At 48.1% G+C, this 16,252-nt stretch overlaps 1 protein-coding gene across 2 annotated transcripts in view; it reads left to right on the plus strand.

Annotated features, from left to right (window-relative positions):
* The window catches only part of LOC119731694 (nuclear cap-binding protein subunit 3-like), a 38,549-nt gene extending 35,987 nt beyond the window's left edge, over positions 1–2,562 (plus strand). For both annotated transcript variants that reach the window (XM_038204907.1, XM_038204908.1), the window contains exon 10: positions 1,594–2,562. In XM_038204907.1, the coding sequence (XP_038060835.1) occupies positions 1,594–1,954 (361 nt within the window). In that variant the 3' untranslated portion in view covers positions 1,955–2,562. The remainder of the gene's footprint in view (positions 1–1,593) is intronic.
* Positions 2,563–16,252: the final 13,690 nt, after the last annotated feature.

Consider the following 16,252-nt stretch of genomic DNA (forward strand, 5'->3'; position numbering starts at 1 on the left):
ATGTTTTTGAGCCTGGGATGAATTTATTAGACAGTTGGTACATGTACATGATGGTAACCAATCGAAACTGGGGATATCTCGGCTGATTTGAATTAGGCCAAGCGGGGCGGCTATCACCGTTTTCTGATTGAAGCCATTTTTCTTGGATCTGGGACGAGCATCGGTATGAAATTAGTAATTTACGATTGGCCTGTAAATCAACCCCCGTGCCCTGCATTTCACCCCTGGTCTCAATTTCCCCTGCTATTGACATCTATACAAGTGCCTCCTCTCTGTAGCTCTACATTCACCCCTGAGTGATCCCATCTCACCCCTCCGATGTCACCTTTGCCAAATTTGCCCCCACCCAGGCCTCGCTGACAGGCCTACCCTAATCAACCGCTACCCCTTTCTGACATCCCTTCAGACCCCATCTGTACCGGTTTAACCAGTTCCATACGGTTCCCGTTTCCCTTTGCCGCGACGTTTGCATCCATCCATTACACCGTCTGGTCATTTCACAGCAAAGCGTGAAGCATATCCTGGATTTCGGTTTTGTTCAGCTGTTCAGAAGGTTTTTTACATGTTCACGTTTCACTTTCTCCCCCTAAGCGTCAAATAAGGCAACATACGTGCCATTCTAAGGCCACATTTTATGATGCTTTGCTGGAGAGAAAGTAATAATTTGTGAAGGGGGGAATCAGGTTCAGTTTTTTTTCTGAGTATTCATTCTGTTTCTAATGTAAATCGAGGTTTGGTTAATTTGACTTCCAAATCAGATATCTTTATGCTTCTGTCTTTTACAAGAAATAAAAAGTCTTTTAGAATATTTTTTTGGATGAGTGTTAGAAATTTGATGGAAAAATTATTATTTGATGTAAATATTTTAAAATTTGTTGAGATTGATTATGGAGTATATCGATAAAAGGTCAAAATTGTTTGGTTGATACGATTAAGCACACCAATTGTGCTTGTAAACTCTGGAGGCAACTGTTTGGAAAAGCCTTTGTTTTTGTTCTGATTTTTTTTTTGTACTTTTCTTCTTCTTCTACCATTCCAAACCCCATATTTTTTGACATTGTTTTATAGGAAAGCAAAACTTCGCAGAAACAAAGACCCTGTACCATAGTTCTGTCTTAAAAATGTACGTCAGCACTACATTGTATGTCATCACGTGTCACGTGACGACATCTTAAAGGGTGCATATTTCACTGTTCTTTAGAGAGCTACAAGTCTGGTAGGGTTCAAACTTGGTATGTAGATAGGGACTTTGTGAACATTGAAGTGATGCCATAGATGTCTAGTGTTAATTTTGTTGTCCCCTCCATTTCCCTAAAGATGTTCTTTTTTTCTCTCCAAGTCATAAACAAGAATGGTGTTGTGTAAAAAACTTTACCCATTTTGTTGTTGTCATTCCGACCTTTGCTTCATCTTGCACCCAGACTGTTACTTTAAAACTGGAGGTTCAAATCTAACCTTTGTATTTTTTTGTACATTGCAGTTGAAGCTTAGAAAACATAGTAAGAAAAACACTGGAAGGAAGATGGGTTTAAAAAAAATAATTATTTTGATTGAAAGTCCTCACTCAACTTTTTTTTCTTCTTGTCCAAGCAGAAGTCAGTCTATTGCTGGGAAACCGCAGATCAAGGATGCTAGAGAACGAATCAAAGTCAGCCGCCCATCGGCTACCAGCCGACTCGGTTACCAACCCTACCCAGCTAGTGAAGACAGCAGCGGCAACGAGAGCGACACTGGGGGCGCGTTCACCTCCGGCAACATCCCAAACCTCAAGATCATGGTGTCCAACGACCGCGATTCGTGGGATGACGATGAGGATGATGACGATGAAACAGAGCAATCCCAACCCAAAGCTTTGCCGGATTTGAGGAGTAGGCTGAAAAATCGTCGATCCAATCCGCAGTTCCTAGACAACCTACCCTCGCTTTCAATACAGGTTGATCGGGACAATTTTTGATAAGTCAACGATAACAACTATTGAAATAATAAATCACAAATGTGCGCGGTGGATGTAAATTTCTTATTCAGATTTGCCTTTCCGAATGTACATGTAACTCTAAGCACTGTATGCTTACTTTATAAAAAAAAAAATCAAACACTTGCCTTGGTGGGAATCGAACCCACAACTTCCTCATTAGTTGTGCAGATGTCTTACCGCTCTATGATTGATGAGCCTGGTTTTGTTGGTTAGAATCTGATATTGCAGTACATGCAGGTACTGCCATGAATGACAATGTGATGTAATTTTGGAAGAGCTCTGAGTGTACTGTACTTGTGAGTCACGAAGTTGAAGGGCAAAACCTGATATTTAATTTGAAATAATTGCTTCCTACATATTAATTTGTTTGATTTTAACCTTACCTTGGACATTACATTTTGATCAATGAAAATTCATGTGAATCTTACATTAAGGTACACGTATGTGTATATTTAACGTACATGTAACCAAGAATTATGGAGGCAGTTAAAAAATATTATGAAAGCCATTTGAGGTCATTCTATAAATCTGGGTCCACCTTTTTTCCTGTCCCTGTTACATCTGAAGTCTGTGATTTTATAATTCTGATGCACTCCTTAACCATAACAGAACTCAATCCATCAAACCCCAACGGCGTGTTTTGTTGGAATCTGTCAGGATGGGTACAGTACCCTAAACTGACAGTCTTTTACGTTGGGTTGGCCCACCTCCAGAATCAAAGTCAGAAATATGTGTGCAGTTTCCCATATGGTGTTGAAATGTGCCAGGATGGGTATGGTTCCTAGTAAATCATGCTAGGGAGTTGGGGTTAATGCAGTCATCCTCCAAGAGTAATTATGAATAGCAAAGTACCTACATGTACCCAACCGATAGATCATTTGAAGTCATTCTTAATGATAGTTTAGCGTCAAATTATAAAGTACCTAGGTAAAAGGGACAGAACAAACGTCACATTTTGGACCTTAAATTTGTTGAATGACCCTACAATGTACATGTATGTCCAATGCCGCCATATTTGCTTCAGCGATATTTTGGACACTTGAAAGGTGTGTCATTGTCAAGCCTCAAAGTATGAAGTCCGGTATCCAGTCTAAATCATTTTCTTATACAGCAAAGCTGAGTTGTAGGGAGAATTTATCACTAGCGCATGACGGGTTTTGGGTTCAAAACCTACCTCGATCCTTGATTGTATGTGAAAAGTGTGCCCTCTACAAATTTTGTGTAACTTTTTTGTAATCAAGATTTCATACTGTTTTTCATGTAAACTGAACTTATTCCAATTTTCGTCTTGTTTTCTACTTCATCAAAAAAAAAATACAAAGGGAAACTGACTAGGTCGTGGTTCGCTTTTTTACCTGTAAAATTACTTCTGTAGATATGTAAATCTATTGATGTTTTCTTTTTTTTTCTTCGTAGTAACAAAGCAAGTTGTACTATTTATCTAAGATCCAGTTAAATAGTTGTGGAATTGAGAAAGTGAAACATTGATTACCCAGGTTATTCAAAATGAAAGTGTAGAAGATTACAGGAGAGGTTTGGGTACGTTTGCAAACATTCAAAATCATAATGCCTTTGATCATAATGCCTTTTTACAAAGCAGTCCCGAAGAAAGATCAAAGTTGAACTAAGAATCCCATGAGGTTTTCCTTCAAAATTACTCTGAATCTAGATACACATGTGAGCTTTTAGAAAATAATTTGTATGGATGTCTGTCGAGCGAGGGGGATTAATTTCCAATCAATTTTAAAATTGCAATTCTTAATTTGTTGTTGAAAATAGCCATGGTACTGGAAGCGATGATTTATAAGCATGACCCCATGGGGGCTTTGTGGGCAAGTTGTTGCTCCAATGAGTGCAAGAATATTCAATGCTTTTCCTTTGAGAAAGGAAATTTTATCAATAACAAAAAGTGACTGGACATGTCAGTGACTAATTGATAATCCAAGGGATGATCTCATGAAAACAAGTCAACACCCCTCCCAGTCTGGTGCACTGCAGATTTACAAGTTGAAATTATTCTGTATCTTTTCCGAAGACGCAATTTGGCAAAAATGTTAAAATGTCATTGTTTCAGCAACCTTAAAAGTGTTACTGTGCAATAAGTGATTTCACTGAAAAATTTGGTGATCCATTTCGAGGTGGATCTGCATTTGGAAGAGGGGGCAGAGCAAAAGTTCGTCCCCCTTAAAATATTACGTTTACCAATTTGTTTCAGTCGTTTTGGACAGAGTACGTATGCCTATTAAACAGGACTTGTATACATGTGTAGATAGTTAAAGTTGTAAATATTCAGTTGTAGTGAGGAAATATGACAGATGTGTAAAGAAGTGCTCCTCTAAGGAATTATTTTAAGTCAAAGGAACAGGAAATTCTCTGCGGTCTGGCTGGAAAACAAAGTGGTAGACACAGCGTTTAATTGGTTGCCATGAAGATTTTATTTGACAGTTCAACATGTTTTGGGACTGCAATTGGTTGTTGTAGTGAGGTCCATCACAAGTCCTCACAAGTTCCTCCCAGGTCCTCCCAGGTCCTCCCATTCCCTTCCAAGTCCTCGCAGGTCCTTACAAGTCCTCCCAAGTCCTCCCAGGTCCTCGCATGTCCTGGCAGGTCATTCAAAGTCCTTCCAAGTCCTCCCAGGTCCTCCCAAGTCCTCCCAAGTCATCCCATGTCCCCCAAGGTCCTCCCAAGACCTCCAAGGTCCTCCTATGTCCTCCCAGGTCCTCCCAAGTCCTCCCAAATCATCCCATAACCCCGAGGTCCTCCCAGGTCCTCCCACGCCCTCCCAAGTCCTCCCAGGTTCTCTCAGGTCCTCCCAAGTCCTCCTAGTTCCTCCCAGGTCCTCCTAGGTCCTCCTAGGTCCTCCCAGGTCCTCCCATGTCCTCCAAAGTCCTCCCACGTCCACCCAGCCCTCCCAAGCCCTTACAGGTCCTCCCAAGTCCTCCGAGGTCCTCTCAATTCCTCCCAACTCCATCACAAGTCCTTCAGTCTCAAGTCAAGATATAAGCTATTCATTTGAACTATGAAATGTACATTCATCCCTTGTTCTTTCCTGTTACTTGGTACTTTACAAATGTGTAATCTTTGTGACTATAAACTTAAGGCTTGTAATAGACTCAACTGCACAAGTGGCAATATTAGTCCCAACAAAAGAAGTAATTTACTATTTGAATTGTTGCCAGAAAATCCACGGAGAAAAACGTTCAAAATGTAAAATTATGGTTTTCCAGCAAATGTTCGAAAAAGATCACTGTACTGTTGACCCTTTGTACAAAAGTCGTTTTTGTAAAAACTCTTAAGAGGAATGTTATTTGTTTCATATATTGTACATGGGTTTTTTATCTGGAAAAATGAATTGTATAGAGACATGATTCTTATTGTCTCAACTATGGGAGTTGCCCATCCCAGTCATGTATAATGCACATTCTGCATCATCCATATCAGGAAATTGGTCCATGATTGTATGATGGCGGAGTACCGAGCAGTCCATCCACATCATAGGGTGGGTGGGGTGGGTTACCATCTGGAAGACATTTACATGAAATGACTCACCGGTCTCCAAATCACAAAAGCATTCGCAATGTGACAGATGTAAAGAGACCATCTGCATACTGCCCAGAAAGATCTGAGAATAAATTGATGGGACACATAATTTTCCTTTAGATTTTATATGTGAATGTTTATATCAAAATTGGAGGTTACCTAAATCCTCTATGGTTGTGAAATTTTGGGGAAATAAAATCTTTCTCCAATTCAAAATTTCAACAAATTTAATTGCAGGTTACCCCTTAACATTTTGAAGTTTCGATATATTGTTACCTATTTTTATAAAAACGCAAGGTTAATCATGTATGCTTTGAAACTTGAAACTGTCAAATTTTTATGGTTTGGTAAATTAGAGGAAATGTCAAGTTTTGTCAAATTTTAATATGCATTTACAGGAAACATGAAAGTTGGACTAGTTTTATTTACATGTACAATGCAAGGTTAACCCTAGTCTATGGAACAACCATTTGCACACAAGCGTCTATGATATTTGCGCAGACTGGCGATTAAATATGCAAAACAAGACATCTCGACCCTCCAGATTCTGACAATTCAGCAGGCACCATCTGTTTGGTTTTCAGGAACCTTGTGATTCACCAAAAATATGGCAGCCAATTGACCATTCAATAACGTAGGCCGTATTTCTGCTCGAAATGACATCAGAATTTCTAAAGTTGACTTTGATTGGCTGGCATGCAGGGGCGCATAAAATTTGCTTGCTTGGATATATCAGACGTTTGTTGTGTGACTCTGTACACGAGGGTGTGTGATCCTCAGACTAGGTTTACCCGTTTAGTTTTGAAATTTCGGGGAAATGTTTTGTGACAATCTGTGTTTTTCTACTGAATTTACATTTAAAAAGTCAGTCGTTAGGCCCCCCAAAAAAGTATCCGGTTTCTGGTATGCGCGTGCGTCGCCGTAGCCATGCGCGTCGGCAAAATAAAAACGGTTTTTTTTTCAATGAAAGATGATGTCTCAAAACCGCCAAACTCACTGGTTTGACTGGAATCCTGCTGCTGCACAATTTTAACGTGTTTTTAGATGAGGTTATGGTCGAGAATAAGCTTTATGTGGCCTCTCTGGACTCCCATATATTTGCACTAAGTTTAGTCGGGCACCATTTGCAGTCATCAGCCGACATTTGAAGCAAAAAAATCAGGTAAAAAAAAAAAAAAAAGCCGCGTCGCCGCACCACTTTTTGGGCAAGCTCCATACCAGAAACCGGAGACTTTTTTTTTTTTTGCCTTAGTATCTGGTGTATGTATAATAGAAATTAATAGTGACGTTTCTTCTCTTTGATTTGTTTGGAATATATACACAGTGGAACGTCGCTATACCGAACACCGCTATACCGAACATTCGGCTATACCGAACATCGTCTTTGGCTCCCGAATTTTGTGTACAAAACGTACCAAACATTGTTGTTGAAAAATGCAAACAGTGGCTATCATTTCCCCAAGGAATAAGTTCTGAAGAGCGCTATTTATTGAAAAGTATAGTACCAGAGCACCACTACCTTTAAATCGCTATACCGAACGATCGCTATTTTACGAACAATTTGTGTGGATCCCGCGGTGTTTGTTATAGCGGCGTTCCACTGTAGTGCTTAAAAACCTTGCAATTTACTTTTTCTAGTATTTTGTCATTGATTGTTCTGTAGTCCTCGCATTTAAGGTAAACTCCTTACCATTTTGAATATGTGAGCAAAATCAATTTTGCCTAAATTTTGAATTTTAATATAATAGATAATTAATGCGGCCTGATGTTTCAAACTTAACAAGTTCTGCCTCGGAGGTAAAATGACCTAGGTACAAGAAACAAATATTTAGGGTACAAGGAACAAACATGCAGAGACTTTTTATTTCAATTGCAATGATTTCCTATGTATTGTATTCTGAAAGTATGGAAATAAATATTGATTAATAAAAATTTTGAAGTCTGTCTGATTTAAATCAAATGCATCATTAATTAACCATTTACAGTGCTGAAAAAATACAATTTGCCCAATTTTAAACCTTCCCATTTTGAATTGAGACGAGGCTGGGCCGGGGCCTAGATCCCGGGGCTGGGCCGGGGCCTGGATCCCGGGGCTGGGCCGGGGCCTGGATTTCGGGGCTGGGCCGGGGCCTGGATTTCGGGGCTGGGCCGGGGCCTGGATCCCGGGGCTGGGCCAGGGCCTAGATTTCGGGGCTGGGCCGGGGCCTGGATCCCGGGGCTGGGCCGGGGCCTGGATTTCGGGGCTGGGCCGGGGCCTGGATTTCGGGGGCTGGGCCGGGGCCTGGATTTCGGGGGCTGGGCCTGGGCCTGGATCCCGGGGCTGGGCCGGGGCCTGGATCCCGGGGCTGGGCCGGGGGCTGGGCCGGGGCCTGGATCCCGGGGCTGGGCCGGGGCCTGGATTTCGGGGGCTGGGCCGGGGCCTGGATCCCGGGGCTGGGCCGGGGGCTGGGCCGGGGCCTGGATCCCGGGGCTGGGCCGGGGCCTGGATTTCGGGGGCTGGGCCGGGGCCTGGATCCCGGGGCTGGGCCGGGGCCTGGATTTCGGGGGCTGGGCCGGGGCCTGGATTTCGGGGGCTGGGCCGGGGCCTGGATTTCGGGGGCTGGGCCGGGGCCTGGATCCCGGGGCTGGGCCGGGGCCTGGATCCCGGGGCTGGGCCGGGGGCTGGGCCGGGGCCTGGATCCCGGGGCTGGGCCGGGGCCTGGATCCCGGGGCTGGGCCGGGGCCTGGATTTCGGGGGCTGGGCCGGGGCCTGGATTTCGGGGGCTGGGCCGCGGCCTGGATCCCGGGGCTGGGCTGGGGGCTGGGCCGGGGCCTGGATCCCGGGGCTGGGCCGGGGCCTGGATTTCGGGGGCTGGGCCGGGGCCTGGATCCCGGGGCTGGGCCGGGGCCTGGATTTCGGGGGCTGGGCCGGGGCCTGGATTTCGGGGGCTGGGCCTGGGCCTGGATCCCGGGGCTGGGCCGGGGCCTGGATCCCGGGGCTGGGCCGGGGGCTGGGCCGGGGCCTGGATCCCGGGGCTGGGCCGGGGCCTGGATTTCGGGGGCTGGGCCTGGGCCTGGATCCCGGGGCTGGGCCGGGGCCTGGATCCCGGGGCTGGGCCGGGGCTGGGCCGGGGCCTGGATCCCGGGGCTGGGCCGGGGCCTGGATTTCGGGGGCTGGGCCGGGGCCTGGATCCCGGGGCTGGGCCGGGGGCTGGGCCGGGGCCTGGATCCCGGGGCCTGGATCCCGGGGCTGGGCCGGGGCCTGGATTTCGGGGGCTGGGCCGGGGCCTGGATCCCGGGGCTGGGCCGGGGCCTGGATTTCGGGGGCTGGGCCGGGGCCTGGATTTCGGGGGCTGGGCCGGGGCCTGGATTTCGGGGGCTGGGCCGGGGCCTGGATCCCGGGGCTGGGCCGGGGCCTGGATCCCGGGGCTGGGCCGGGGGCTGGGCCGGGGCCTGGATCCCGGGGCTGGGCCGGGGCCTGGATCCCGGGGCTGGGCCGGGGCCTGGATTTCGGGGGCTGGGCCGGGGCCTGGATTTCGGGGGCTGGGCCGCGGCCTGGATCCCGGGGCTGGGCTGGGGGCTGGGCCGGGGCCTGGATCCCGGGGCTGGGCCGGGGCCTGGATTTCGGGGGCTGGGCCGGGGCCTGGATCCCGGGGCTGGGCCGGGGCCTGGATTTCGGGGGCTGGGCCGGGGCCTGGATTTCGGGGGCTGGGCCTGGGCCTGGATCCCGGGGCTGGGCCGGGGCCTGGATCCCGGGGCTGGGCCGGGGGCTGGGCCGGGGCCTGGATCCCGGGGCTGGGCCGGGGCCTGGATTTCGGGGGCTGGGCCTGGGCCTGGATCCCGGGGCTGGGCCGGGGCCTGGATCCCGGGGCTGGGCCGGGGGCTGGGCCGGGGCCTGGATCCCGGGGCTGGGCCGGGGCCTGGATTTCGGGGGCTGGGCCTGGGCCTGGATCCCGGGGCTGGGCCGGGGCCTGGATCCCGGGGCCTGGATCCCGGGGCTGGGCCGGGGCCTGGATTTCGGGGGCTGGGCCGGGGCCTGGATTTCGGGGGCTGGATCCCGGGGCTGGGCCGCGGCCTGGATCCCGGGGCTGGGCCGGGGGCTGGGCCGGGGCCTGGATCCCGGGGCTGGGCCGGGGCCTGGATTTCGGGGGCTGGGCCGGGGCCTGGATCCCGGGGCTGGGCCGGGGCCTGGATTTCGGGGGCTGGGCCGGGGCCTGGATCCCGGGGCTGGGCCGGGGCCTGGATCCCGGGGCTGGGCCGGGGGCTGGGCCGGGGCCTGGATCCCGGGCTGGGCCGGGGCCTGGATTTCGGGGGCTGGGCCGGGGCCTGGATCCCGGGGCTGGGCCGGGGGCTGGGCCGGGGCCTGGATCCCGGGGCCTGGATCCCGGGGCTGGGCCGGGGCCTGGATTTCGGGGGCTGGGCCGGGGCCTGGATTTCGGGGGCTGGATCCCGGGGCTGGGCCGGGGCCTGGATCCCGGGGCTGGGCCGGGGCCTGGATCCCGGGGCTGGGCCGGGGCCTGGATTTCGGGGGCTGGGCCGGGGCCTGGATCCCGGGGCTGGGCCGCGGCCTGGATCCCGGGGCTGGGCCGGGGGCTGGGCCGGGGCCTGGATCCCGGGGCTGGGCCGGGGCCTGGATTTCGGGGGCTGGGCCGGGGCCTGGATCCCGGGGCTGGGCCGGGGCCTGGATTTCGGGGGCTGGGCCGGGGCCTGGATCCCGGGGCTGGGCCGGGGCCTGGATCCCGGGGCTGGGCCGGGGGCTGGGCCGGGGCCTGGATCCCGGGGCTGGGCCGGGGGCTGGGCCGGGGCCTGGATCCCGGGGCCTGGATCCCGGGGCTGGGCCGGGGCCTGGATTTCGGGGGCTGGGCCGGGGCCTGGATTTCGGGGGCTGGATCCCGGGGCTGGGCCGGGGCCTGGATCCCGGGGCTGGGCCGGGGCCTGGATCCCGGGGCTGGGCCGGGGCCTGGATTTCGGGGGCTGGGCCGGGGCCTGGATCCCGGGGCTGGGCCGGGGCCTGGATTTCGGGGGCTGGGCCGGGGCCTGGATCCCGGGGCTGGGCCGGGGCCTGGATTTCGGGGGCCGGGCCGGGGCCTGGATTTCGGGGGCTGGGCCGCGGCCTGGATCCCGGGGCTGGGCCGGGGGCTGGGCCGGGGCCTGGATTTCGGGGGCTGGGCCGGGGCCTGGATCCCGGGGCTGGGCCGGGGGCCTGGATTTCGGGGGCTGGGCCGGGGCCTGGATTTCGGGGGCTGGGCCGGGGCCTGGATCCCGGGGCTGGGCCGGGGCCTGGATCCCGGGGCTGGGCCGGGGCCTGGATTTCGGGGGCTGGGCCGGGGCCTGGATCCCGGGGCTGGGCCGGGGCCTGGATTTCGGGGGCTGGGCCGGGGCCTGGATTTCGGGGGCTGGGCCGGGGCCTGGATCCCGGGGCTGGGCCGGGGCCTGGATTTCGGGGCTGGGCCGGGGCCTGGATTTCGGGGGCTGGGCCGGGGCCTGGATCCCGGGGCTGGGCCGGGGCCTGGATTTCGGGGGCTGGGCCGGGGCCTGGATCCCGGGGCAGGGCCGGGGCCTGGATCCCGGGGCTGGGCCGGGGGCTGGGCAGGGGCCTGGATCCTGGGGCTGGGCCCATGCAAAAGTAACTGACAACACTTTGTTGAAAAAATTACTAATAAAATCCCTGTGAAATTTTTCTAGAAGTAAAAGGCCATTTCCAAAGATGCGTCAAGTGACACAGTAGTTGGTTTGTAATTCGGTGAATCCCTGAATGGGCACGCACAAGTGTTGATACGACGACACACATGCGGTTGATATTATTTGTCTATTCAGTGCATGACATCACGTAGCTACAATTGGCTGAATGATAAAGTGTCCCGGATGCTGATTTCCGTCATAATTCAAAACAGGACTCGACAACTTTTGAATTGAAATTGAGATTCTAGAACATATTGTTTTCTCAAAAAATACTCAGTTAGTTGTTACGCACCAGTCTTTAGATTTTGAGCAATTTTGTTGCCAGTAACGAAGAAAAATGTGCAAATAAATAAAGGATTTAACCTTAAATACACTAATTAAATCAGGCAACAAATTTCCATCAATTAATGAATTATGAAACATTTATTTCCATACTTTGAGAACACAATTTTAATAATTAAGTTGAAATTTAATCAATATGGTATCTATGGTTAACCTTATATGCTTCAACTACATTTTTGGATTTTTTTTTTAATTCTAAAATGAACAACACTTCTAAAATGAATTAGCGTATTCCATGTCTTAGGTGTTTTGACCAATTACAAGCAAATTCAGACACTGAAGTTGGCATGTTCATTGCTGTTCTAAATTACCCACAGCCTACATAAATACTCCAAAAGATCGGAGTAAACAATTGCCTACAGTTTAAATAGTAGTTCCAAAATGCAACAAATGCCATTTTGTCAACTTTGAGAGTCCTGCTCTCTCTTAGTTAAGTTTCCCAAAATCAATGGCTGATATACAGGGTATCATAGGTAACCTCAAACAAAGGGATAATGTGAAAAGTGAAAACCCTCTTGGAACAGTTTAAAAGCACAGTGAACCAGAGACAGTGATTTCTTGTGAACATGGGGGGAACAGGGCTCATAAACGCATAATTCTGTATAATAGGTTTGTTAGGTCAAAGGCCTAGATAACTGTTTCACGTCATCATGACGTCATCAAATATGTGAAACTTTGAAGGAAGTTAGATAATATTATTATTAATTAATCGGCAAATTCCGAGGTGATGTCAGAATGACGTTATCAGTTGATTTCTTATTAACTTTTCACTGTCTTTGGTCAGATTCACTCAAAGTTTGACACAGACCAAAACCACATAGCAAATGTGCGCATAGACATGTAGCGTCATGATAATACAGTCGACTCTGTTAATACAAATTCTGGTCAAAGCAAACAAAACATAGGTCCTGACTGTGCATATAATGTTCACGACGCATGGGATGGGCACTGATATAACAAACATTTTGGCTAGGTCCGGCTGATTTTGTGTTAACAAAAGTCGACTATATCATCATAGAACACGTGACGTCCCCTTAAAGTGTCTTTGGGCTGATCGTGTTGAAACTTTGTATAGACATAAACAGGGTGGTGTTATCAGGGAAAGATTTCCATATACGAAGTTCACTCAACACCCTGTGTACAAACCTATGAGATTGGACTGAAAAATTTTAAGTGTTTTCTAAGAAAATGCTTGTATTTTCTCACTGCTCAAATTGACTTTGATGACATGAAATTGCTATCTGGGGGCTAATTAGTCAATACAGAGGAAAATTAGTGAACTTCGTATATGGAAATCTTTCCGTTATCAGAACCACACTATGTATACATGTATGTACATAGAAATGGACGTGTTAGAGGAAAAGAATGAAGTTGCAGCATGATGACGTCATCAAGTGTCACATGACGTAACATAAAGGTGTACAATTTGAACCTTATAGCTCCAAAAATACAAGTCTAATTGGGTCGAAACTCTAAATGAGTGCGTTCGATTTCTTCCCCCAGCTTACTTGCGCCTGGCTCCTCGTGTGATGACAGACATGCGCAGTAGAGCTAAATAAACGAACAATTTTGGGTATACTTCGTGCAAGAGCTGCAAAGTTGAACTTTGACATGACACAGGCTGCATCCAAATCAATTGTCTAGGTCCACGCCCATTGAAAATATGCGGGGACGCGCTGACAATAGACATAGCTATTGAGAGTCAAGAAAATTATTTCCTAACAAAATTGGAAATGTTTCTCAGTCCCAGATTCACGTCTTATCATCATTTTTGTAATGAATGACCTTCATTGGGATGATATATGAAGAAAAAAGTGGCGTCAGGTTGCAATATTTTTTTCCGCCCGTTTCGAACACGGCATGAGGCGCCCATGCGCCGGACGTCACGTTGGCAGCCATGTTTATTGCATGGCCTTAAGGGACACTTAACCAAGTAACCGGCTCGGCAAGTGACTTGGGCCAGGCTCGAGTAAGCGCGAGAAGTCACGTTAGAGGTAAATCGAGCGCTGTCGCGCTTGCATGAGTAAGCACAGGGGAAGTAATCGAACGCACTGTACACAGACAGGGATGTGTTACAGATGAAAATTAAAGTCACATCATGTCGATGAAATTAAAAGTGCACATACAATGCAGTTTACTGCCCCTAGGGTATGATAAAACCATGATAATGGTCTTTGAATACATACATGTAGCTTGGCCATGTTGTTGAACTGTTTATGTTCTATAAATTGTCATAAACCTGTCATTCCTTCACTTTTTCAAATTGATATATTGCATTTTGGAAAATAAAGTTCTTCATTATGATCAGTACCTGGAAAAAAAAGACTGGTGTTTTAGTTGTGCGGCATAGCCCCAATATGCATAGCCCCAATGTATAAATAGAGAATTTAAAGGTCATTGACCTTGCAAAGGTCACAAAGGGTCAGATATGAAATGCCACCATATCTGAATTTTTCGTCATACATGTTGTATGAAGACCTCACATGCCAAGTTTCATGCTTTCATTACAAAATGCACAATTCTGTCCCTATGCCGCACCACTGTTACAACTTAAGCAAGAGACTTCAAGAGGTGTGGTAAAACTAGCTGTCTGAAGTGATTGCTGTGCATTTTCGAATAATTAAGTATTCAAATAATTTCTCAACTAAGAGAATGGTTCTGAAAAGAACCAGAGGTATAAACCTTTCATTATTTAGTATCTCCACCATGCAAAGCCTCCAACCTTACTAATTAAGTATTAGATCACTTGAACTAGGATTTGACAGAATATCTGTATATTCAAACATCGACATCGAGTTGAAACCTTTTTTAATATAATGTACATATCCATACCTTTTTTTTAAAGACAGCTGACTGGCTGATATTTGACAGATGTAACCAATGAAAATACAGCATTAGGCTATCAGCCTGGGGGTTTGGTTGGTATCAAATAAGGGGAATAATGCTCATTGTGATTTGCAATTGCATCACTGTAGTTGGAAAATATGTGATAGCATTGCAGCGGTGGCAGCTTTTTGGGTGCTGTCATATTTACAAAATAATAGTGGTCAAAACATGCTTACGGTTACCATCACACATTTTCCTACTCTAGATGTGTATACCTTGCCAAAAATCGCCATGAGCATTGCTCCTTTTGATCATTTGATTCCGGTGGCCCTATTTTTGGACCGAAAGGTGATAGCCTACATGTAAGGTGGCCTACCACAAAATAAAACCACAAGATGGCTCTTTTTTTCCAAATATCCTTCTTGGTAAAATGCTGATATGCAGTTAGCCTTGACCAAGGCTATCAGCTTGTTCCCATATGAGCTTGTTCCCGCTACCGCACACCGCGCGCGCAGCAACACAATGTTGTACTATTATACCGTTAGCCCCAACGACCCTTGCGTGTGCTTTGTGTGCATGTACGTACGCCCCACACTCACTTCCGCAAACAGCCGTACAGTAAATCGAGGCAGAAGATAGCCTTGACACAACCGTGTATGCTGAATATGATAATTAGTACGCGCTATGGTAAATAGTCTTCTCTCATTGGATAACGGCTGACAAAAAAATGAATATTTATTAAGTTGCATAATGCGACTAAAGGTTTATAAACCAGACGGCCTGTGGTAACAATAATTATTGTAAAACACCCCCTTAAAATCTTAAATAATAGTAGAATAATATTTATAAAGTTACACATAGTTTGGGTCGAAAATGAAATGAAAAAGGATGAAAAATTAGACCTTCAAAAAACGGCAAACGGTACAAAACCGCACGCCGGCAAAAACGATGTCACCATGCACAAAGGCCACGTTGGGGCCGTCCACTGTAGGCACCGGCCCGGCTGGCGCCATGCAGTGAGACACGCTGCGCTTTCACGTTCAGCGGCCAAAAAGCGCTCACACTGTTGAGTATATCTACCGCTGACTTTTTTTGGGGGGGGGGTATTTCTTCTAAGCTGTCAAGGGGATATGGGAAAAAATATCTCTCCTTTTAGGCAGGGTAAGCCTTAAGGATTTTTTTTTTTGTATAGCAAAACTGCTATGCAAATTTTGATTTGCATAGCACCAATTTTGCATAGCAGTTTTGCTATACAAAAAAAAATCCTTAAGGCTTTTAATACCAGCAAACTTATTCTGAAAGACTGATTTTAACTTGTATGAACAACTTATAAGTTATATGTCCTATGTACGACTAATATATTGACAGGGTACGACATATTTTGACAGGGAACGACTAATATCATCGACAGGGTACGACATATATGTCGACAGGGTATGACGTATCAAACATATGACATAATGTCGACAGGTGTACGACATATATATGTCGTGCATAAGTCGAGTCGGCAGGGTACGATATATGTCGCATACGACAAAGGCGTATATATAAGTACGACTTAATATCTCCTGTGTACAAAATATGAATTGTAACTCGTATGTTCGACTTGTTTGTCGATTATGTCGTACATACAACATATCTTGTGAGAACGACTCGTGTGATTTACATCTACGACTTACATGTCGTACGTATGTCGTAGGTACGACATACGATTCATACGTACGCGTTAAAATACATGTGTCGTACGTATGAGATGTATGTTGCACATGGTACGAATTCAGGGAGAGTTTTTTTCACCATGTACCTGACAGTTTCGTATATTTCCATCCCAAAGTCAGTAGCTCGTTTCTTGCAGTTAATTCATACGGGTGCTTATAGATACGAGTTAACCTGCATTCGATTAAATGG

Source organism: Patiria miniata, unplaced genomic scaffold (genome assembly GCF_015706575.1).
Source record: "Patiria miniata isolate m_02_andy unplaced genomic scaffold, ASM1570657v1 HiC_scaffold_24, whole genome shotgun sequence".
Lineage (NCBI taxonomy): Eukaryota > Metazoa > Echinodermata > Asteroidea > Valvatida > Asterinidae > Patiria > Patiria miniata.